The 23,810-nt window shown below is 46.8% G+C and overlaps 2 protein-coding genes across 4 annotated transcripts; one reads left to right on the forward strand and one right to left on the reverse strand.

Annotated features, from left to right (window-relative positions):
- The first annotated feature begins 3,327 nt into the window (after window positions 1-3,327).
- On the forward strand, window positions 3,328-13,723 carry LOC310834887 (organic solute transporter subunit alpha-like). Of its 2 annotated transcripts, XM_083719377.1 has the most exons (7): window positions 3,328-3,982; window positions 4,318-4,469; window positions 5,047-5,120; window positions 6,684-6,839; window positions 8,215-8,326; window positions 11,094-11,346; window positions 12,955-13,723. In XM_083719377.1, exons 1-7 carry the CDS (start codon window positions 3,844-3,846, stop codon window positions 13,383-13,385), a joined length of 1,317 nt encoding a protein of 438 aa, XP_083575503.1. In that variant the 5' UTR covers window positions 3,328-3,843; the 3' UTR covers window positions 13,386-13,723. The 2 variants fall into 2 exon arrangements, with proteins under 2 accessions (XP_083575503.1, XP_083575504.1); XM_083719378.1 differs by lacking the exon at window positions 5,047-5,120 and having other exon boundaries at window positions 3,888-3,982.
- A 150-nt stretch (window positions 13,724-13,873) lies between these two features.
- Window positions 13,874-23,265, reverse strand: FTSJ1 (FtsJ RNA 2'-O-methyltransferase 1). 2 transcript variants are annotated; one of them, XR_014559386.1, is made up of 11 exons: window positions 23,126-23,265; window positions 22,706-22,775; window positions 22,508-22,610; window positions 22,296-22,374; window positions 22,131-22,183; window positions 20,860-20,913; window positions 19,481-19,583; window positions 17,379-17,462; window positions 16,240-16,343; window positions 14,517-14,919; window positions 13,874-14,149 (listed from the first exon to the last, which is right to left on the reverse strand). XR_014559386.1 is itself a non-coding variant. In XM_083719632.1 (10 exons), the coding sequence occupies exons 1-10, from the start codon at window positions 23,244-23,246 to the stop codon at window positions 14,698-14,700; spliced, it is 993 nt and encodes a 330-aa protein (XP_083575758.1). In that variant the 5' UTR covers window positions 23,247-23,265; the 3' UTR covers window positions 13,874-14,697. The 2 variants fall into 2 exon arrangements, 1 of the variants encoding a protein (XP_083575758.1); XM_083719632.1 differs by having other exon boundaries at window positions 13,874-14,919.
- Window positions 23,266-23,810: the final 545 nt, after the last annotated feature.

Consider the following 23,810-nt stretch of genomic DNA (forward strand, 5'->3'; position numbering starts at 1 on the left):
GATGAGGCAAAGAGCTGCTGTGACAGAATTGATTCTACTTTTTCGGATCACTAGGGTTGTGTGGGGTTGAAGCTCCCTGTGTTTTTTGGGTTTTCTTTTTTAAAAAAATAATATTTATTAAAGTTTTAAAGGTTACAAAAAGAAAAAGAGAAAACACCAAGTTAAACAAAAACTAAACAACACATCACAATATAGAAAAAATAGAATAGAAAAAAGAAAAAATAATTATAAAAAACAGAAAAATAGAAACAATTAAAAAACACAACGAGCCTTCCCATAACTTATCTTTCATTTGCTTGTTTCCTTGACCTCCTCGCACCTCCCTTTTTTGTATTCTAGTTTGATTAGCTATTTCAGCAAATCCTTTCCATCTTTCCCAATTTTTATCCTATAATTTATCCTAATATAATGTAACTTTACCTTTCCTCCTTTCATCCATTAACAGTCTATTTTTACTTAGTCCTTTATAATATTTCTGCTAAAGCCACATAACTTCATTCCAGCCTCCTTCTAACATTCCTTAATTTTACAATGTTTCTGTAAATAAACTTTAAATTTCTTCCGATCTTCTTCCACCGACTCTTCTCCCTGGTCTCAGATTCTGCCAGTCACTTCCGCCAGTTCCATGCAGTCCATCACCTTCATCTGCCATTCTTCCCGGGTGGGTAGATCTTGTGTCTTCCAGTACTTTGCAAAAAGTATGCTTGCTGCTGTTGTATTGGTTTTCAAAACTCCATACAAGTACAAAATACCACAGTATTGAGCAGCCTGAGCCTTTTAAGTGGGGGAGCAAATCACAAATGCAACTCAAAGCCCTGAAGTAGGGTGAAGCCTGGTCTACCTCCTCAGCGTTCTGTTGCATCTGTGGAGGCAGACCTACAAAGCAGTATAGGGAAGCCAGTGGTCGAAAGGGTTCTCTTGTGCTTTACCTATTTTGGACTATTTGGGGCTATAGGCAGAGCACAGGAGCTGCAGGCTGAAAAAGGCCTAACTCCACTTGCCTGGGAGTAAACGCCATTGAATTCTTTTTGAATTGAAATTGAACTTTATTGAACAATCAACATCAACCTACATGACAATACATAATAATACAATATTTACAAACAAGATGCATAACTTACACATATTTTACAGGGGCGGGGAAAGAAAAAAGATGAAGTACCTATAAAATTAACTTATTATTATTATTCTCATTGTACTGTTTCTTATTTTGTCGTTTTACCCGCAGTGCCTTCTTGTTATTTTTGTTTTCCTAGAACTTTTCATACTATTCTATTAGCCAATATGTTACAAGAATCATTCAAGGAATTTTGTTATCACGGTAATTTTTCAAATACTCTTTAAATAATATCCATTCTTTATTCACCTTCTGCGTCAAATATACTCGTAACTCTAACTCTGACAGGGAGAGTTAGAGTTAAACGCCATTGAATTCAGTTGGCATCACCTCTGAGTAGGACAGGGTTAGAATTAATTGCACTGTAGGCAGCAAAACACTGGCTCGCATTAAGCCATTATTTGTTTAGCCAACGTCTGGTTGAACACCTAAACCTAGCCTCCTAAAGCATGGCTTGTTTTCTGGTAACAAAACACCAAGTGAAGCTATGGTTTGATATCTGTCCATAAGATTCTTAACTCTGTCCATCAGATCATCATAACTGGTTTGGCATTATGTCTGAAAACCCAACAGCCTTGCTTAACCATGGTTTGTTCAGCCAACCCATTTCAGTTGCTGAGGCGTGAGGCTAGAGTAGCTGCAAAACAATCCAAATTTAGGAGAAACAAGATGAGGTAGGTTTGTTCATCTGTGAGATGACACATGGTTTGTTGAGCAAACCATGGTTAAAACAAACAATGCCTTGGTGCTGTGCGTGAATGCAGTGTCTTACATTAATACCTGAATACCAAAAATGATAAACAGGTTAAGTGGGGGAGAATTCTGGAAATCTGGCTTCCGGTTCTGCTCTGCCTTAATGGAGGCAGCCCCCATGACAGTGGAAGATCATTGGCGAAGGAAAAAAAAAGGATGATTGAGGTATAAACCACTGAGTCTAGGGCTTGCCGATCAGGAGGTTGGTGGTTCGAATCCCCGTTACAGGGTGAGCTCCCGTTGCTTGTTCCCAGCTCCTGCCAACCTAGCAGTTCAAAAGCATGTCAAAGTGCAAGTAGATAAATAGGTACCACTCTGGTGGGAAGGTAAATGGTGTTTCCATGCACTGCTCTGGTTTCAGTGTACCATTGCGCCAGAAGCGACTTAGTCATGCTAGCCACATGACCCGGAAAAACTGTCTGCAGACAAATGCCAGCTCCCTCAGCCTGAAAAGCAAGATGAGCGCCGCAACCCGAGTTGTTCGCGACTGGACTTAATTATCAGGGGTCCTTTACCTTTTTATTATTGGACTGTAATTTAAAACTAATAAAAAATTAGGATAAAAAAGAGAATTTTGGAAATCTGACAACATACACATCACATCTGTTTAGAATATTACAATAGTTTTCTCCTTCGCTCTGTGTGATGTCTGGAACTGGTGGCAATGAGGAACAAAACTGAAGCTCCCCTGCTGCCCCAAAACGCACCAGATGTGGAAGCGAAGGGAACCTTTCAAAGAGGGGATTCTGGATGATGATGCTGGCTGTGAAGGTGCCTGAAAAGTGGCACTTGCTGTGCCTCACTTTTCTCTGCTGCTATTAAAGACACAGGAATTCTGTGCCATTTTGCATCTGGACACCCCTCCGAGTCCTTTGAAACAGGGAAAACCATGCACAATTCCTTACTTCTCAGTGGGCCAAAATGTGCTGGTGTTAAACTGGTGTTTCCTGCTGCTTCAGTAAAACAATGAGGTTCAGAAAAAGGATGAGAGGTAGGAATGATATTTTGCTTTTTTCAGTTCCATTTGATTTGCTTCCTGTAAAATAAACATGGGGGGGGGGAATACTGCAGTGCCTTCCTCTGGCTTTACTGCTTACTGTTTAATACAATATCCACATTTAAAAGGGAAGAAGGTTTGTACACGTGTGGACTGTTAATAGAATGGTGATTGGAAGTCCAGTGAAATTGACTTCCATAGTTATAAACAGCATACAGTCATTGGGGCTCTATGTGCAGAGCCCACTGGGCAGCAAGGCAGCAGGATTTCAGAGAATAGGACCCTCACTGTGTTCAGAGCAGCACTGGATAAGAGACAGTAAAATATAACAGGAGTCTTGCAGCACATTAAAGACGTAACCAATTGATTATGGTGTTAAGGTTGCTGGGAAGGGATGCAGGTGGCGCTGTGGGTTAAACCACAGAGCCTAGGACTTGCCGATTAGAAGGTCGGCGGTTCGAATCCCCGCGATGGGCTGAGCTCCCATTGCTCGGTCCCTGCTCCTGCCCACCTAGCAGTTTGAAAGCACGTCAAAGTGCAAGTAGATAAATAGGTACCACTCCGGCGGGAAGGTAAACAGCATTTCCGTGCGCTGCTCTGGTTCGCCAGAAGCGGCTTAGTCATGCTGGCCACATGACCCAGAAGCTGTACGCCAGCTCCCTCGGCCAATAAAGTGAGATGAGCGCCACAACCCCAGAGCCAGCCATGACTGGACCTAATGGTCGGGGGTCCCTTTACCTTTAAGGTTGCCGGAAACAAGCTCCATGAAGGGAAAATTACAGTTTCCGCGATTCTTTGGGAGAAGTCATGAGCTTTAAATGTGTGTTGAATGTGCTTTAAATATATAGTGTGGGTTTGCCCTCATGGCACAATATTGCCCTGGTTCAGGATTCCCTGACAGGTGAGGAGAGATGGACTTGGCCCTGTTGTCAAGACACCTGTGCCTGGCTTGTGTCAATGATTAATGTGGTGACTAATGATGGGAAAGGAAGTGATTATTGATTGTGGGTGGGGAGAACCTGGAGGCACCTGTCCAGGAGAGAGGAAAATGGCGCGCGCCTCAAATTGTTCTCTCTCTGGGGGTCAGTTCCCTTTGTCATCGGAGATCTTTCAAGGTGAGGTTGGGGAAGCTGTTGTGGGGTGGAGAATCATGACCATGACTGTGGTTGGAAACAAGGAGGACTAGCCGCAGGGTACGGAAAGGCAGAGGAAAGGGCTTCAGAACTTACTCTGTTTTTGACTCAGCCAAGGGACATGGTGCAGTAAGAACAGAGTGCCTTTGACCATGTGCAGAGTGCCTTCTCCTCACATACGAAAAAGCCCAGCCAGCCCTTGTATATATGGGATCAGGAAGAAAGGTTTCCGGGTTGGATAAGGTGCTCTGTAGTATTCCTGCGTGAGGGATCTCTGCTCTTTTATTCCCTGACTCGCCACTGTCCCTTTCGCACAGTCATCAAGGCTCAGATCTGGATCTTCTTAGTCCCCGTTTTCCTGGGCCTTGTGCAGGTTGGCCTCTTCCTGGAGCAGATGGGCTTCTTCCTGCGCCATGGCAACAGCTCCCGCCGAACCAGCCTCTCGCTCTGGATCCTGGGGGTCTATCCGGTAAGAATGGGCAAAGGAAGCAGGCAGCCTTCTCTCCCGTCTCAGCCTCTTAAGACTGCAACCCTGTGTTCACTTCCTAGGAAATCCAGCTGAGAAACCACAGTGAAGCTGATTTAGGATCCTGGCTAACTTAGGTCCATTCCTTTCAACAGGTTTACCCTGAGTAAAAGTTAGCTGCCTGCAACCCATTGTTCCCATGCTTGCAGCTCTTCCTACATACTAGTCACACATAACTGCTTCACACAAATGTGTGATTAGCTGGCTTGGTCTGCAGCCTCATGTTGGGGTAGCATCTAGTGGCTTAAACGGAAGGCTGAATACACACGACACTTAAGAGTATCTTCTGCCACCCGCCCCACAAAGAATTCTGAGCACAGTAGTTTGTGAAGGGCTGCTGAGAACCGTAACTCCGTGAGGGGTGAACTATAGTGCCCCAAAGTTTTTGTGGGTGGAAATGTGCGCTGAATGTGCTTTGCATAAGATGGATTGTGTAAAGGAATGTGCTGCTTACGGACAAATTGCAATCCAAACCAGGTGCAAATCTTTTAATATCATATCCCATCTCCTTATCCAACAGGTGTTCAGTCTCACTTCCCTCATCGGTTTGTTCATCCCTCGCACTTCCTTCGTCTGTAACTTTGTGGCCTCCATGTGAGTTTCTTTTGATGGGAGTGGGAACAGGCGGTGGAAGGAGCAGGATTAAATGTAATTTATCCTAAGGGACACAGGTGGCGCTCTGGGTTAAACTGCAGAGCCTAGGACTTGCTGATCAGAAGGTCGGCGGTTTGAATCCCCGCGACGGGGTGAGCTCCCGTTGCTCGGTCCCAGCTCCTACCAACCTAGCAGTTCGAAAGCACATCAAAGTGCAAGTAGATAAATAGGTACTGCTTTGGCGGGAAGGTAAACGGCGTTTCCGTGCGCTGCTCCAGTTCGCCAGAAGTGGCTTAGTCCTGCTGGCCACATAACCCGGAAGCTGTCTGCGGACAAACGCCGGCTCCCTCGGCCAATAAAGTGAGATGAGCGCCGCAACCTCAGAGTTGCGCTCCCGGGTGAGCTCCCGTTGCTCGGTCCCAGCTCCTGCCAACCTAGCTGTTCGAAAGCACATCAAAGTGCAAGTAGATAAATAGGTACTGCTTTGGCAGGAAGTTAAACGGCGCTTCCGTGCGCTGCTCCGGTTCGCCAGAAGTGGCTTAGTCCTGCTGGCCACATGACCCGGAAGCTGTCTGCGGACAAACGCCGGCTCCCTTGGCCAATAAAGTGAGATGAGCGCCGCAACCTCAGAGTTGGCCACGACTGGACCTAACGGTCAGGGGTCCCTTTACCTTTATCCTAAGGGAATTACTGCCAAGAAGAACTGAAGTTATCCACTTCAGGATTTTTTCCCCTCGAAAAATCTACAGCAAGGCTGGGGAACCTTTGACAATTGCAGATGTTGCTGAATCACAACACCCATCATCCCTGGCCATTGGCCATGTTTGCTGGGGCTTATGGGAGTTGTAGTTTTGCAACTTTTAGAGTGCCCCAGGTTCCCCACAGCTGGTCTAAAGGATGCAACTAAAGTTGCCACTCTGTTTGCTTTTTTTTGACAAACGACTCTATGGTGAATGAAGTTTGCCATCACCTTTGGGAAGGAGTCTGTGAACCTTTAATGACTGCATGGCTGTCTCCTTCATGAAGATGGTGGGCAAACTCAAATTGCAACAGATTCTCCTCCAGAATCCCATTGCCACATTATGGAACGTTTACTGCAGGTATGGCTCTAGATTCCCTCAACGCACTTACTCCATTTACTGGCTTGCTGTACCATTACGGTAGGTCATTTCCCCCCCACCCCAAATGTAGCTGCATTTGGACCCAGGTCTATTAAACTTATAACTACTAGAGCACAATGACCACTTCACTGGGACCATAGAATAGCATCATTCTGGCTGTTCATCCCACCTTCCATTTCCCCTTCTCCACCTTCACAACAAATATTATGCAGAAACACCTTTCCTCCTTCAAAATGGATGTGGCCTTGTAGCCTTGTGTCCTGAATGTGTGCACCACATTTCAACCTGAGAACCCAAGGAAGGATATTGTTTATATCATACAAACAAAAGGTGACTTAAGCCTAAGGTCTGAACTTGCTCCACCAACTAGACCTCTCCAGCTCCACAAAATTGCCTGTTTGATCCAGCAGATGCATAGTCTGTAACTCTCCTGTTCCTGCAGCTACCACTCCATCACCCTCTGGAAATTCCTTGCACTGATCAGAGATTTCTTTGGCGGATCAGACCGAATGTTCCAGCAACTGGAGAACCAGCGCGTTTCTCCAAACCCTTTTCCCTGTTGCTGCTGTTGCTGCCTTCCTGAAATTGCTGCCAACAGGTAAGAAGAGCCTGCCTTTGTGCCGTGTCAGAGTTGGTTCTGCACATTATAGCTTCCTTATTGTACCCTATAATCTGCAACTGATCCAGAACACCTCAATTAAATGCATCCTGCCCCCTTCTTACATCAGGCTCTCAAAGTTTCCTCATTTTCCCCAATCTCCTAATTCCTTTTCCCTTACATTTTTAGATCATGAAAAGCGCAGGCAAGGACTTGTGGTTTTGTTTTTATTTCTCAGTGGTGCCTAGCACATGACAGATGGTGATAAGCCTTCTCCTTAAGGTCCTACACTGACACAAACATACACATTCATGTTGTACAACAACTTGAAGCTTCCAGTCCTTCACATTAGAGCTGTCCTCCTAATATGCCTTTTACCGTATTTCTTCCACCTCCATGGCTGTGCAAACCATGTGCTTTTAAATACATATAAAATGTTGAGCCAGGCTGAATTATTTGACCTCTAAAAATTCTGTAAATCACATTTCCTTATTTTGCATAATTCATTCTGGTTTTCCCATTCAATGTCTCATTTTCTTAGTTCTTGTTTTATGCTGCTTTTAGTTTTAGATTTTTAATGAATCTACGGTAATTTATGTGTAAGGGTGGCGCTGTGGTCTAAACCACAGAGCCTAGGGCTTGCTGATCAGAAGGTCAGCGGTTCGAATCCCCGTGACGGGGTGAGCTCCCGTTGCTGCTCTGGTTTCGCCAGAAGCGGCTTAGTCATGCTGGCCACACGACCCAGAAAAACTGTCTGCGGACAAATGCTGGCTCCCTCAGTCAATAAAGCGAGATGAGCGCCGCAACCCCAGAGTCATCCATGACCTAACGGTCAGGGGTCCCTTTACCTTTACCTTTAATTTATGTGTGGCCAGAACCAGAGGCATCATTCACCTGGGGAGCTTGTAGCCAGGGATGCTGCAACAAACAGCTGTGCCAGCCTTTGGGAGGCAGAGACAAAAGAGGACATCAGAGGAGAGAGGGAAGGAAAGAGGGACAGAGGCCAGAATTGTCCACAGCACCCCAGACCATAATTCAAGGCACCCCAGGGTACCATGGCCCACTGGTTGTATATAGGAAGTGCAGTGTAAGCGACGGAAGTCAGTCAATGAAATTTTATTATTGAGATATTTGTAGAATAAATTTAGAAGAAATTCTTCCAATTTTTCTTCTTCTTCTTCTCTTTATTTTTTCTTTTTCTTTCTTTCTTCTTCTTTTTTCTTTCTCTTTTTTCCTTTTTTATATATGTGAGCTTATCTCAAATATATGTATTTGCAATATTTTGCTTATATTTTGTAATAATTATGTTAAATATTTAAAAAAAAAAAAAGAAAAGAAAGAAAACCACTGGCTTCTTTTTCTTCTTCTTCTGCAGAACAAACCTGCGATGTATGACGCTGGCTGTCTATCAGCTCTCTGTCATCAGGACCATCCTCTTTTTCGTCACCCTTATCCTCTGGACGGATGAGAAATATGACTATGGCGATGTAAGTAATTCTGGCTGTGAATTTCATGGCTAACAGGCAGAGAGGAAGGGAATTAAGTCACACCTTAGGCATGTCGATTAAGCACAGAATGATTACTTGGTATTCCCAGTGATGCTGCAGGTTGGATATTTTCCTGAGGAAAGTGACAGGTGCCCATTCTTTGGTCTGTTGATAGATGCTTCCATTGGACTGAGCTGACTTGAATCTGGGCATTGTTATCCTTCAATGAGTAACAAAGCAGGTCTTAATTATAGCCAAAGCTTATCAAATTGATGTGGCAAGGCAGCTCAAATTCTGTATGCATAATGATAGGAAGCTTTGGCTGAACCTTAGCAGTAGTTTCTCTGAATGACGACCATAGAAAAAGGTTGGTATCGCTGCTGGATCTTACCATGAAAATGCTGCTACGTTCCTGAGCACCAGGCTGGGACCAACCAGGGCAAACGTGGCAAGTAGGGAACAGGGCAACTGTGGATTGGTATCAATTAAGGACGCGGGTGGCGCTGTGGGTAAAAGCCTCAGCGCCTAGGGCTTGCCGATCAAAAGGTCGGCGGTTCGAATCCCCGCGGCGGGGTGCGCTCCCGTTGCTCGGTCCCAGCGCCTGCCAACCTAGCAGTTCGAAAGCACCCCTGGGTGCAAGTAGATAAATAGGGACCGCTTACTGGCGGGAAGGTAAACGGCGTTTCCGAGTGCTGTGCTGGCTCGCCAGAGCAGCAATGTCACGCTGGCCACGTGACCCGGAAGTGTCTCCGGACAGCGCTGGCCCCTGGCCTCTTAAGTGAGATGGGCGCACAACCCCAGAGTCTGTCAAGACTGGCCCGTACGGGCAGGGGTACCTTTACCTTTACCTTTTAAGTTGCTCATCAGGATTTTAAAAGCACAGTAAAATTCCACAGCCCTGGGGATGAAAGCTTGTAAGCAGCTTCCAGTTCAAGTAAGTGCAGGACATAAATTGAAAGGTGGGAAGGAAATGAATGTGAGAAGCAAGTTAAGAGAATTGTGTTGCCTTGGTTAACAGGCAAAGAGGGAACAGAAAGGGGCACTCCGGGGTGAGATAAGCATAACCACCACCAGTTCTGGCCCCCAGACCACCTCTGGATTTCCATAGATGGAACTATATTAGGTTAGAGATGTATATGAAGTGGTCCCCTTCAGGTCTTCCGCTGGTGCCCACAAAATATTTATCTCAACATGCACACACCCCTCACCCCACCATGAAGCATGGAGGGTGGTTAACATTTTCTCCCTTGAAATGTCCATAGACCTGGAAGTTAGAATAGCGATGTTCTTTCCCACTTCTTCTTTTAGCTCTATGGGCTTTTAAAGGCTCAGATTGTTTTGGATCCAGCTTTTACCCAGATCCCTTGGAAATTGTGTGTGAGTTCTCTCTCTCTCTCTCTCTCTCTCTCTCTCCCCCCCCCCGTGTGTGTGTGTGTGTGTGTGTGTGTGTGTGTGAGAGAGAGAGAGAGAGAGAGAGAGAGAGAGAGAGAGAGACCTGCTCAGAAGGTGTGGGGCCCACAGCACTCATTCAAAAATTCACATCTGCCCATGTGCCTTAAAAACGTTGATGACCCCTGCTGACAAAGAGCGCATCAGCATTTTCCATCTTCTCTGTTAATTTAAAGCCAGATAAATTGAACCAGTGATTTCATGATTAGGCTATGGATCAGAATGGGATTAGCTACAGTAGAAATCTGAGCTTTTCTATAGTTATTGTATCCTGCTATTTATATGCAGTTTGGCAAGCTGTTCACATTTCTGATTATACTAAAGTACTAGTGCTTAGCTTTTTCCATGATTTATTTTCATACATTTCTATACCCCTGCTTAATACTTCAAAAAACCCTGTGGTATTAATTTGTAGGAAGAAACTAAGAAAGGTGTCCTAAAAACAACAACAACCTAAATATACTCTCGAGAGCTAATGTTTCAGGACCTTGAACTGTGTTTTTTGTTTTCTCAAATGTGTTGATCTTCACTGCACCATTCAGCAGTGGAGTTAGGGAATTTTAGATTCTGCACTTAACAGTCTCACTGCGTCCATGGGTAAGTGTCTGTACCTCTTTAGGAGCTAATGTGCATTACTCAAAATGGCATAAGCCATTTTGGGTGGGCCCACTTTCTCCTGCTGCTGAGTGGGGCCCTGGACTTATACTCAAAAGTCTGGCTCTGAAAATGCCATTCAAGTGACAGATGATTTTGCCCAAATACGTGTTGCTACAGGTGAGCTACACCAACCCCAACTCTTACATCTACGCCATCTCCACATTCCTTTTTTAATATATTTTTTATTTATTTTTAACATACTATTTCCAACAATCATTTAACATCATTTCGTATCTTATACAATTCTTTGACTTCCATCAATCACATCTGAAAAGTTTCCAACTTTTTCCACTTAGTTTACATTTCTTAATTTCACTATTACTTTTAATTTCCTTAACTAATAACTCTCTTCATAACCTTCCTTGCAATATTTCATATGTTCCTCCTTACAAAACTTCTTGCAATCCTACTAGCGTAATCTGTTGATTACAATTGCTCTTCAAATAGTTCACATATTTATTCCAGTCCTCTGAGAATCTCTGGTCCTGCAGGTTTCAAATCCTTCCTGTTATCTTATCTAATTCTGCATAGTCCATTAATTTCGTCTGCCATTCTTCTTTCGATGGTAATTCTTCTCGTTTCCATTTCTGGGCCAAAACACATGTTGCTGGGGGGAGTCCCAGAATCTGACATCTCACCTTTGCCCATCCCTCTCCCCCAGGTGGGCTACACCAACCCCAACTCTTACATCTACGCCATCATTGCCATCTCCACATTCCTGTCCTTCTATGGCTACTTGCTCTTCTACAAAGCCACCAAGCCAGCACTCAACGGCTACAGCTTGCGCTCCAAATTCGTCTGCATCATCTTGGTTCTCGTCCTCTGTGGCCTGCAGAGTGGGATCCTGGAGACCATGGGAGCAGTGGGGGCCATCCCTTGCAGCCCGCCTCTCTCCCCGGTGACACGCTCCCAAGGTAAGCTGCTTCAGGGAGGCCAGGAGCCTGCAGCAGGCGCCATTGAGGGTGGCTGGCTGATGGGCAGGCCACCTCACTCTCTGACTTGCCGTCTCGGGACAATTGCCTTCCTTGCTGTCTCGTGCCAGAGAGGTTCCCTGCCCCCTTGCGGGGTCAGGGTCTCTCAGGGGGCAGAGGAGGGGGGGAAACTAGTTCCTTAGAAAAGCTGGCTCTTGGGCAAGGGACAGTGTGTCATCTGGGCTAGCCTCTTCATCAACCTACTGCACCCCGAGACTTGTATTCACAGTAGAGCTAAGGAGATTGTTCCATCAGCGTAAACATTTCTGCATGCTTGACGGTGCCCCTCTCCCTCCCATGCAGTTCCCGGGGTTCCCTCAACCACCTGGAGCAGATTTGGGGAGGCTGTGGAGGTGTGCAGGGGGAAGTCCAATTCAAAGTGTTGGTGCTGACCTTTAAAGCCCTAAACGACCTCGGTCCAGTATACCTGAAGGAGCGTCTCCATTCCCATCGTTCTGCCCAGACACTGAGGTCCAGCGCCAAGGGCCTTCTAGTGGTTCCCTCGCTGAGAGAAACCAAGTTACAGGGAACCAGGCAGAGGGCCTTCTTGGTAGTGGCACCCGCCCTGTGGAACACCCTCCCACCTGATGTCAAACAGAAAAACAACTACCAGACTTTTAGAAGACATCTGAAGGCAGCTCTGTTTAGGGAAGCGTTTAACTCTTAATAGACTATTGTACAGTGATACCTCGGGTTATAGACGCTTCAGGTTACATACGCTTCAAGTTACAGACTCTGCTAACCCAGAAATAGTACCTCGGGTTAAGAACTTTGTTTCAGGATGAGAACAGAAATCGTGCTCCGGTGGCATGGCAGCAGCAGGAGGCCCCATTAGCTAAAGTGGTGCTTCAGGTTAAGAACAGACCTCCGGAACGAATTCAGTACTTAACCCAAGGTACCACTGTAATTTAATATATTGTTGGAAGCCGCCCAGAGTGGCTGGGGAAACCCAGCCAGATGGGCAGGGTATAAATAATAAATTATCATAATTGTTGTTGTTGTTGTTATTATTATTATTATTATTATTATTATGCTACTCAGAATCATTGTGCTGGCTTCTGCTAGTGCAACTACAGCGCCTGCCAAGCTAGCTGGGGCTGATGGAACTTGTAGTCCAAAACCTATGGAGTTCATCAGGTTGGCAAAGGATGGTCTGGCCTAAGCATCAAAGGAAGGGGCAAGACACGCTTCCTCAAACTCGGCCCTCCAGATGTTTTGAGACTACAGTTCCCATCATCCCTGACCACTAGTCCTGCTAGCTAGGGATCATGGGAGTTGTAGGCCAAAAACATCTGGAGGGCCGAGTTTGAGGAAGCCCGGTGTAAGGAAACTGCTTTCCCTTGCCGATGCACAACTGAGAGAGCACTGGCAGTCACGTCTCTTTCTACCCGCCCCACACCTGAAACTGCATACGATGTTGGATGTGGGGGAAGTGGGCAAGGTTTTGGGGAAACAACCTCCTGGGCCAAACCTGAATCCCTAGCAGGCTCGAAGTTTCCCACCTCTGCTGCAGAGCGTACCATATTCTTAATTCTCTCTTCACCCCTCCAGTGATCTACTACTATTCCCTGGCTGTCGAGATGTTCTTCATCGGCATATTTGCCCATTACTCTTTCCGAAGAGCCGAGCCGCAGCTGGACACTCAGCAGATCACCCGCCATCGAGCCTCTCAGACCGAGGGTCCCCGGTCTGGACGCTGCAGCCCGGGAGAAGACGCGTCCATGGAGGGAGCCAACCCAGGCTACCTGGGTGAGGAGTCTCTGTGTACCATAGAGCACACTCCGCTGGACCGGTTTGATTTCATTGTGGGGGGGCCTGTGGATGGCTGGGGGCCAGGCATCCTGAGGACAGGGCCTCCACGGGCTGAGGGCCTGAAAGCCAGCTCCTCGCGCCAAAGTACTGGGGCAGAATCACCACCAGCTGGAATCCAAATCCATGCCCAGGTGGCCAAGCTGAATGGTGAAGGGGTCACTGTTGTGTAGCCCTCAATCTCCAGGGAACGGTCCTCCCTTTCGTGGCAACACCTGGATTCTGAGGAAACAAGGACGACTGACCTGAGGAAAACAGGATGATGGAGGAGGATGACAGCAACAACCACGAACTCCATGCTTTGGCAAGGAGTGGAGCATCGGGAGAGGAATAAATAGCATTGTGAGGGAATTTCAGTCCATCTATAGCAAGTCCCGACTGTCAGATTAAAGAAGATAAAGTAATAAGCAGTATGCCTAAGGCCAGAATAATCAAAAACCTGGAAGGGAAGGACATGCAGTACTGGGAAACAATATGCCTTTGTTAAATTATTATCAATAATTTCTGCATCACTCATAACACAGTCTGACTCTGAGGGAAGGGAGGCCAAGAGAATCCTGTCTTTAGCCCACAGCTGCCCTGGATGAACAGGAATTTGAACCTCTCTCTGTGTCTTCCCAATAAAGCATTCCAGCTACTTATCACAGCAAAAGAAAAGCTCTGAGCAAGTGACAAAGCTTTATTAAAATCAACACGGTTTTGGCTGGTCAGGGAGAAAGGGACTTTCTGTAAAATAGTGGTTCCCAATTGGTGGTCTGTGGTGGTCTGTGGACGTCAGCGGGTCTGTGTAACCCACCCAGGGGGGTCTGCGTTTTTAATGTTTGAGGTTTTATTGTGTTTTTAATATTTTGTTGGCAGCCGCCCAGGGTGGCTGGAACATCCCAGTCAGATGGGCGGCCTGTAAATATTAGTGCTGTTCTTATTCACCTAACAAAAACTACCATAAAGGTAAAGGGACCCCTGACCATTAGGTCCAGTCGTGGCCGACTCTGGGGTTGCAGCACTCATCTTGCTTTATTGGTTGAGGGAGCCGACGTACAGCTTCCGGGTCATGTGGCCAGCATGACTAAGCCGCTTCTGGCGAACCAGAGCAGCGCACGGAAACGCCGTTTACCTTCCCGCCGGAGTGGTACCTATTTATCTACTTGCACTTTTTGGCGTGCTTTCAAACTGCTAGGTTGGCAGGAGCAGGGACCGAGCAACGGGAGCTCACCCCGTTGCGGGGATTTGAACTGCCAAGCTTCTGATCGGCAAGCCCTAGGCTCTGTGGTTTAACCCACAGCGCCACCCATGTCCCCAAAAACTACCATAGAAATATCAAAATTTTCAAATGGGCTCCATGGCCTGGCTTTTGAAAAACAGGGGGTCTGCAGTACTTAGCTAATGGGGAACCACTGCTGTAAAAGGTAAACCAAGAGGGATGAAAAGTCTTTCGAACCAGCAGGGGGCGGTATGCATCTCTTGCCCCCCATTTCTGTGATAATGTCATGTTGACAGTTTTCCCAGGGTGTCTGTGACCTCGGCCTCTAGGGGTGAGTGTGCAGCCCCCTGCTCTTGGTGCTCCTGGAGTGCATTTTCCTGCTGAGGCCGGGGCACTTGCTCCTTGGTCAGCAGATTGTGTTTCTTCAAGAAGCAGGCCTCTTCGTAGGGAGGGCAGATGGGAGGCTGAGTCGGGGGGAAGTAAGTGTATTTCTTCTCGGGATCCAGCTGATCAAATGGGAAAAGAGCAAGAGAGCCTTAAAGCAGGTGGTCCAAGTCCCTTTCTGGAGCCTAAGCACCATCAACCACCATTATCCTTTTTGTGAATCTCCATTGCTAATCAATGGGCACCTCCGTTCTCTACGTCTTTGGGTTGTAGCCAATGCTAGTTCTACTTAAGACTTGTAGGCATCCGTCTGTCTTGAGAGACAATGGAGTGCCACTCCAGGGGTGGAGTCATACCACTTTAGTAGCAGCACCAGAGAGACCTTCCCAGGTCGCAAGCCTGGCCGTGTGTCTGGAGACCCTGGGCTGCCCAGAGGACAAGACCCCCCTCTCGGCTTCGCTGAAGTAGTACAAAGGAAAGCAGAGCAATATGCTCAGCACCAACCAGCTTGGCTGCAGGAGTTGCTGGAAGGAGGCACACAAAGCGCCATCTAACCATCTTAGGGACTCCACTCTGGATTTGTGTAGCCTTTTCTTCTCCCAAGGATATCCCACAAGGCAGCCCAGGTTTTCCTTCACCTAGATAAGTGATGGCCCTCCAGCTGTTTTGGGACTACAAATACCATCATCCCTAGCTAACAGAACCAGTGGCCAGGGATGATAGGAACTGAAGTCCCAAAACAGCTGGAGGGCCAAGTTTGGCCATCACTGACCTAGATGGACCCCGTTCCCTGGTGGATGAGCCCCACCTGCCCCTCACTTCCTTCTACAGCACATGCAGAAACCGCCTTCTTGGACCTGTTATTAGTCTCTTCCAGAGTAGACCCATTGAAATTAATAGCTGGGACTGAGGTCTAATAATTTCATTGAGGCTGCTCCAAGTAGGACTAGGATTGGATACAATGCTGCCTGTTTCAGGTTCTCTGCTGACAACTGCAAGGCACCAGGGACTTTGGACTGGGAATCCCTAATAGAGGGACCCATGTACTTTAATCTTTGCACTGAAGACAGTATGCCTCTGAATACCAGTTGATGGAAATTGCAGATGGGGAGGGAGACTCCTATTGCCCTCAGGTCCTGCTGGTGGGCTTCCCATTGGCATATGGTAGGCCACTAAGGATGCTGGCCAGGATGCTGGACTAAGATTGGGCCTTTGGTCCGATCCAGCAGGCCTCTTCTGTTCTTAGCACCACCACTGCCAATGACCAGAGGGTGGTTTTGCAGCTATCGATTCAGGAAGGACCAAGTGGCAGAAGAGGGCCCATAGGACTCCCCCAGGTTCTAAAAAGCCTGCTTCCTCAATTGGAGCAAAGACAGATGGAGCCACGCTTGAATCAACCATTCCCACTGGCCTCCAGACACACCACCCAAGACCAGCCTTACCTGCAGAGGGTACGTCCTGTCGGAATCATAAGCACTCAGGTCTCCACAAGCCAGGAAGGGGACAATCACCCGATTGGGGCCCTCCAGCTGGTTAAAATCCACATCTGTATTGGGGGAGGTTTGGTAAGTGCTGCTCTCAAAGAGATGGACCCTCCAGGGTTGACCCCACCCCACTATTCATCTTTGCAATTCTTTACAATTCCTAATCCTATACCTCTCATTTACAAATATCCTTACAACATCTTTTAAACAATTCTCTTTGGCTAAGAAGCTTTCAGACTCCTCAGTCCTCCTGGATTCCTGGGGAACATATTTTTAAAGGAAACCTGGCTTAGGGCAGAGGTGCCTTTTCTCCTGCTAAAATGCTGCTTCAGCAAAAAGGGCTTCCAATACTTGGGCTGATCACGATGATAATGATGGTAACAACAACAAAGGAGTCTTTATTAGGTGCTATAACTAGGCATCATGCAGAAGGTAATAGAATATAACACAACTGCTGCCCAGAAACTTAGAATCCAGTAAGATCTAAAAGCAGGGAGAGAAAAAAATACCAGAAATTGGACAAGAAGAAATACGGGGGAATCTTTTTGGTGCAGCAAACTGTATCTTCATCTTCCCATACCATACAGGGCCAACTTGTGACAGCCACCTGTCAATCATCTGATATCATGATGACAGGTAGCTTATCCCAGCCCCTTCTTGAAGTTGCCCCTCCGGGGTGGGGGGAGGGAGATAACAAACAAGCACTGGATTAAAACTGAGGTTTTCCCTAGGCAAATTCATTCTTTTCATATTCAGAACTTATGGAAGACTTTGATTTCTTTGCTTATATACTATGGGGCCTGCCTGGCTTTTCAAGGCATTGACTCTATGGACAGGAAACATACGACAGCTTCAGCCTCCAGAGTCCCTGCTCAATACTGCCAAAAAACAGAAAGAGAAGCAATCCGACAATGGATCACTTCCTGGGACCGAAGACTCACAATCCCCCAGTAGGCAATTTGCACCTGCCCTCCTCCATCCACACTTTCTTGCCTCTGCCCTCAAACCTCCCACTTTCCCTTGCATTTCCCTGCCCTGCGTCCCACAGCACAACGGGAAGCCGCAGAAACATCTCTTCCCCCTTCAAGGTTCCTTACCGTAACAGTGATCTAGCAAAGGATTGGACATGTTTGGCACGTAGCCTTCGGGGGGGCTGTAGTTTCGGCAAACAACGAAGGCCTCTGGAAGGATGAAAAGGCAGTTAAAAGCTTTGGTGACCACCGCTCTGGCATTCCGATAAGATACGATAATTTTTATTGTCATTGTCCCATACAGAACAACGAAATTGAAAAAAAATTAAAATCTACATAAGACATTCAAAACCAACAAGCCTGCTATCCCAGCCTGGTTAGCCCCCTAAAAACTCTGATACCCCATTTTTAAAATACAATACACTCCCATAGAGATTCCTTACACTGCATTTAAAACCAAAATCACATTTGGATAGAAACTGTTTCTCAGTCCTAGTCTTTGTAACCCTGTACCTTCTTCCAGAAGGCAGAAGCTGAAAGAGATCATTTCTGGGGTGTGCACTAAATTATACACAAACACACACAACCCCCTGCTGTTCCCCCAATACAGTTGGTTATCAAGGCCCGTGAGGAGTATGCTGTGCCTAACCTCAACCTGCATTGGGAAAAGGCATGTTCTGCACTAAAACCATCAGACTGGAGGTGGGCGGAGACACACAGACAGAGCATCTGCTTTGTAAACAGAAGGTTCCAGGTTCAATCCCTGGCATCTCCTGGAAGGGCTAGGAGATACCTCTGCCTGCAACCCCTGAGGCCCACTGCCAGTCAGGGCTGACAACTCCAAGCTAGATGGATCCAGTAGCCTCACTGATGTAATCCAGCTTCCTATCTTCCTATAAACGGGGCATTTCCAAGCTTCCATCAAATACGAGCATGACCAAGAACCAGCATGGAGCTATTCAGACACAGACTCTGTTCTAAATTGTTTCCACTGAGTTCTATGTGACAGAATAAAACACTCTGACTCCTGGGATACAGAAGATGAGGGACGTATGACTCATGTAATAGACAGGAGGCTCTTCAATGGCAAGAGCCCATTTGCCAGCAGTGCCCTTGAAAGAATGACCTGCAAAAATGAATGGCTGCTGCTCACATCTATAGGAAGCGGGGAAACACAGCCTTTGGGGATTAGCTTTGCAGCAGCAGCAGCAGCAAACAACTGCCCACTACCTCTGACACTGTGTAGACTGAGCCTTCAACAACAGTACACAGAAGATGTGTTATACACATGTCCTAATTTTGCAAATACATGGCAACCCACTGAATGTAATGTAATGGGATTCTTGTCCCTAGCCGAACTAGGAGACTAAGGAAACGTGTTTGCATAAATTTAAAGAGTTAGTCTAAACTGCAAGTGTAGCTGCAGCAACACAAACATGACTTTTGTTTTTTAAAAATGGCACTGAATCAGAAAAGACCTCCACCAAAGATATCAAAGCAAACTCAATCAAAAGCCCTAAGACAGCATTACGCCATGGCATGTGCAGATTCTATTGTGCGCTTCTCTGACCTGCGTTCACTTTTGTGTTTTTGGAGAACTGCTCATTTGCTTTCTTTTAATTGTAGGAGGTTGCTGCAAGGAGCAGGGTGGAGCAGGAGGAAACAGTTGGCAAAGCAATGGGTAATAAGGCGATGAGAAAGACGCTGGAAGTCACGAAGGGACGTGCATATCACGCAAGGCGCAAAAGCATCATCTTTCTGCCTCTGCCTGCATGCTTCCAGACATTCACCTGCAACAATGACTAGAAACACGCAAGGCGCAAAAGCATCATCTTTCTGCCTCTGCCTGCATGCTTCCAGACATTCACCTGCAACAATGACTAGAAACATGGGCCCAGATACAACTAAAGAGGTGCGCTAGCGGGAGCCAGAACAAGTCCCGTCACTACAACATTGCTTCCCCTTGCCTCTCCTCCCCCTCCATGCCCCCCAGAACAGCCTACAGGGGGAGAAGAGGGGGAAGATCGTTTCATTGGGCAAGCAGAAATACTCGCACAGACAGAGCAATCTCCTTAGTGCCACTTAGAATTCCACTCGTTATTATAATTTTTTGAGATTCCAGTGATTCTGAACAAGCTGTCAGATCCTGTAACGCTTTGTATAGTTTCCCCCATGAGTAGCAAAGCTGCAAGTTAACCAGGCTTGCAAGAAGCTGTTTGGTCGCTCACCGATGCTGGAGTTGCGGCTACTTCGGGGTTTGGCGCACGTCACATCAGGAAAGAAAATTCGCAGCTGGGAATAGAGGAGGGTGATGTCCTTGCCTCGGAATATCTAAGGCAGGGAAGCAAAATGCCATCATCTCGCCTGGATAAATTGCATTCTTATGCCACATTACCCAGGCTGTGGATAGCGACACAGATGCAGAGGAATCCTCTGCCAATGAGAGATAGGGAAGGGGCGTAATTCAGATGTTCTGGGGACACTGAGCTCAACAGCATCAGGTGCCGCGAGAGAACAAGCCCAGGGTACTTCCTAAGCAGAATCAGCATGCAGCCAGCACCCAAGTGCAGTGACTCTGATAACACTGGAAATGAACCCAAATTCCCTGCTCTGGGATCTCACGATGTCACAAGATCCTGCCTCAGCATGTCAGAAGACACATCAGGGGGATTCCCAATGCCACTGACGGCCACCTTTGCCTTAAGGCAGGCATGGCCAAACTTGGCCCTCCTGATGTTTTGGGACTACAACTCCCATCATCCCTAGCTAACAGGACCAGTGGAACAGGAATTGTAGTCAAAACATCTGGAGGGCCAAGTTTGGCCATGCCTGCCTTAAGGGTTCAAGTCAATCTCTCACGAATTTGGGTCCTTGCATTCACAATCCCTGGGAAGTGTAACGGGCTATTTTGCTTTGTTTGAAAGTATCAGGTTGTTATCCTCTGGGTCTTGCAATATTCTTACTTGAAGCTGAAGAGTTATTAAGAATTCCGAATAGTGGCTTATTTCCCCAGAGGTATTTAAACACCGTTGTTATCATTTTCATACAAAATACATTTTTTGCCATGTGGTTGAAAAACACATCACCTTTGATCTGTCTTCTACTATACCTTACTTTTAGAGTTAATTTTTCAGCACTAGCTATGGGCCAGATTTGACTCTGCCATAAATCCTAATTTGTACCCCTTTTGGCAAATTTAATTTTAACTCCTACTCAGTTGTGTTTTTCTTTTTCTATTTTCTTATTCCCTCCACGTTACTGAATTATATTTTAAATTAAATAAATGAAAAGAAATAAAAGTTGAGCTTACAAATTTTCAGTATTCCTGATCAAGTTACCTTGTTCCTGTCTTGAAAAACCTCCAGGCCCACTGCTGATGCTCAGTGGGCTGATGAACTGGACAGGCCCACCGAGTCCCCAGCCTATTTGCTGTGGTGCCTTAGGTGAGCTCAGGTGAACAGCAATAAGCAGGTGCTGAAACGCCACTGCAGGGTGATGACTTTGGTGTGGTGCCCACAGCAGCCCTGTTTTGCCACACCTGTTTGGCCACACCTAAAGCAGAACTGCAGTGCCTATTAACGTTTCCCTAATCACCTGCGGGGCTCACCTTTGCTACAAATGTCCCTCCCTTCTTTAGCACGTGCGTAGTGATGTTCAGAGCCTGGAAGAAACAGAAGGAAACAATCAGAACCAAAAGAGAAAAGCCTTTTTTGGCACAAAGATGCAGCAGGTGGGGAACACAGCCACCAGCATCCCATGACAGTCTGGGCCGGAAAAGAAACCTAGATAAAAGGTGAGAGGGTTTGCTATGGTCCTGCTCTTTTCCTCTCTGTTAGCAAAGGCCCAGTACTTGTAACAGGGGTGGGAAAGTGGACTGGATCCTGGGCTTTCCCACTCTCAGTGGCTCATGACATGTGAGCAGGGTCCACCTTGAAGTCAGCATTGATCAGCTGATGAGTGGGAACTGAACGTCTCCCCGGCCAATGCACCATCTGGAACAGTCTTTACAGCTCCCGACTGCGAACAGGCAGCCATGTCAACCCTTCCTTGGGTTTCTAGGAATTCACAAGAAGTTGTGACTGTTAATCTGTTTTTACAGCTGTAGTATACCTTTTTATAAAAGCCAAGATTCAGAGCCAAATGCTAAATATTATACTGAAAATCTACTTTTGCAATTGCATATTGAGATTGTAAAAAGGTAAAGGGACCCCTGACCATTAGGTCCAGTCGTGGCCGACTCTGGGGTTGCGGTGCTCATCTTGTTTACTGGCCGAGGGATCCGGTGTACAGCTTCCGGGTCATGTGGCCAGCATGACTAAGCCGCTTCTGGCGAACCAGAGCAGCGCATGGAAATGCTGTTTACCTTCCCGCCGGAGCGGTACCTATTTATCTACTTGCACTTTTGACGTGCTTTTGAACTGCTAGGTTGGCAGGAGCAGGGACCGAGCAACGGGAGCTCAGCCCGTGGTGGGGATTCAAACCGCCGACCTTCTGATCGGCAAGTCCTAGGCTCTGTGGTTTAACCCACAGCGCCACCTGTGTCCCATTGAGATTGTAGAGCCGCCCTAACTACAGAAGGCTCCAATTAGAAGCAATGTTTCTTCCAGGTCTGGGGAATATGATGATACCAGATAGGTCCTTAGGAGGGCATCCCATTAACCTGTCTGATATCAGGCCTTATGTCAGGACCCAGAATAGTGTGGGCTGACGCCATACCCATCACTTGCTGGCCCTCCTCCTATCAAGCTTCCTGATCTGCTGCACTCAGTCAGCCCGGGCAACTTTCTGCTGAAGGATGCCAACCGGCTCTTCCATCATTGCAAAGCCCCCACAGCACCCATTGTGGATGAGTTTGCTCAAACACCAGGAGATACTCACAGCGAGCAACAGCTGGGCCTGAATGTACTCATCTATGTCATGGAGTCCGGTCACTGCAGAGTAAAGGAATTACATATCAGAGCTAATACAGGCAGCTTTTCCATCTAAAGCCCAGCAGAGCTCCCTGAATCCCCTGACAAGGCTGGGAGCCTGGTTTCCACCTACCATCAGGGGCTCCATCGCACACCACCAGGTCAGCGGGCTGCCCTTCAAAATGGCAAATGATCTCCTGAGCTGTAGAGACCTGGAAACAGAGAGGTAGGTGAGTATGTGAGCAAAGAGACTGTTCTCTGGCCTCTTTTTCTTCTGCTGCTTAGATGGGGTAGAGGCCAAGCTCAAGGCTGACATCACCCCAAAATGCACAAAGTAGCACCTACCTTGGTAATGTCCCCCTGAATTTGGATGACACCCGGCAACGGAGCCATGGCTTGCAAATCTACAGCTACTATCTTGACATCGGAGTTTTTTGTGTCTTCTCCTCTGTGGGGTGGAATATAAGTAGATCCCATGAGAGTCTAGCCATCTCTAAGGGGATGGAACCCACTAGATATATTTTAACTGAATTGTTTGCCTACTTGATCTTTCGGCTTAAAACTTGGCTCCAGCTCCCAGGAGCTGCGCAGAGGTCCACAGCCCTAGAGACACCTAGGAAGGACAAAAGAAGATCAGTTAGCACCTCTGCAAAGGGGCTGAAAAAAAGGATTAGGAAGAAGAACTCCTGAGATGATTCTCTGGAGGAATACATGACTGTTTAAAGTGGTAGGATAGCGCCTTTGTTGCAGTGTTATCTCCCCCAAAACAGGACTCTGGTCATCCGAAAAAAGCTATCTGCTAGAAGTAGGGGATACCAAAGGAAAAGTATTAATATTCCTTCACAGGTTCTGGGTCCGAGCCATGGCATTAAAAATAGGTTTGAGTGTTCAACACTTGTTAATGCCCTTCAGTGATGCAAGAAAAAGTGGTAATATAATGGGGATGCATGTTTTTTGGCCCACCTTGAAACAAATGGTATTCCTCATCCAGTTGCAGAAGTTTGAACACACTACGGGCTCGCCACCCCTCTTCTTTGGCCAGGCGGTAGTAAATGTCACGCTTGTCTTTGGAGGAACGTCCCATCCTCACTTATCTGACAGGTACTAGAATGTGAGAGAAGAACTTGTCTGTTACCTGCTTTGCCACTGTGTGGGGAAGAACATCAACTGTGGGTCACAGCAGTAGCACTGGCTTGCTTTAATGAATGAACTGGAGGCATAACAGGCCGGCCTTAGAGGAAGTAGGTAGCTATTAGCTAATCCAGTATCAATATCAAAATGGCTGCCTGGTGAAATGCAACAGAGAACCTCAGAGAGTACTTTTTAAAGCCCTGGAGAGTTGATACATCTGAAACGCCTTTTTCTGAAAAGTAAAAGAGACTCTTGGGAGGTTGTTCCAAAGCTGCAGCCCCACCACTGAAAGAGCCCTTGTAGATTTTACCTTATAAGTGGATGTTATTCAGGGAAGAGCTCAGTCAGGTAATATATATTCCCTGAGGTACTGTATTTTTTGCTCTAAGACTCACTTTTTCCCTCCTAAAAAGTAAGGGGAAATATGTGTGCGTCTTATGGAGCGAATGCAGGCTGCGCAGCTATTCCAGAAGCCAGAACAGCAAGAGGGATTGCTGCTTTCACTGCGTAGCAATCC

Source organism: Podarcis gaigeae (assembly GCF_964106915.1).
Source record: "Podarcis gaigeae genome assembly, chromosome: 17".
Taxonomy (NCBI): Eukaryota; Metazoa; Chordata; class Lepidosauria; order Squamata; family Lacertidae; genus Podarcis; species Podarcis gaigeae.

Bases quoted from the DNA above. Each gene is read 5' to 3' on its own strand.
- FTSJ1 (XM_083719632.1), bottom strand. From the start codon at position 23,246: ATGGGACGTTCCTCCAAAGACAAGCGTGACATTTACTACCGCCTGGCC. The intron at 16,344-17,378 runs GTAAGGAACCTT...CCCCCAATACAG, and splicing joins TTTGCTAGATCACTGTTACG to ATGTGGATTTTAACCAGCTG. The intron at 14,920-16,239 runs GTAAGGCTGGTC...CCATTTGATCAG, and splicing joins ACAGGACGTACCCTCTGCAG to CTGGATCCCGAGAAGAAATA.
- LOC310834887 (XM_083719377.1), top strand. From the start codon at position 3,844: ATGATGGGAAAGGAAGTGATTATTGATTGTGGGTGGGGAGAACCTGGA. The intron at 6,840-8,214 runs GTAAGAAGAGCC...CTTCTTCTGCAG, and splicing joins CCTGAAATTGCTGCCAACAG to AACAAACCTGCGATGTATGA. The intron at 11,347-12,954 runs GTAAGCTGCTTC...TCACCCCTCCAG, and splicing joins CCCGGTGACACGCTCCCAAG to TGATCTACTACTATTCCCTG.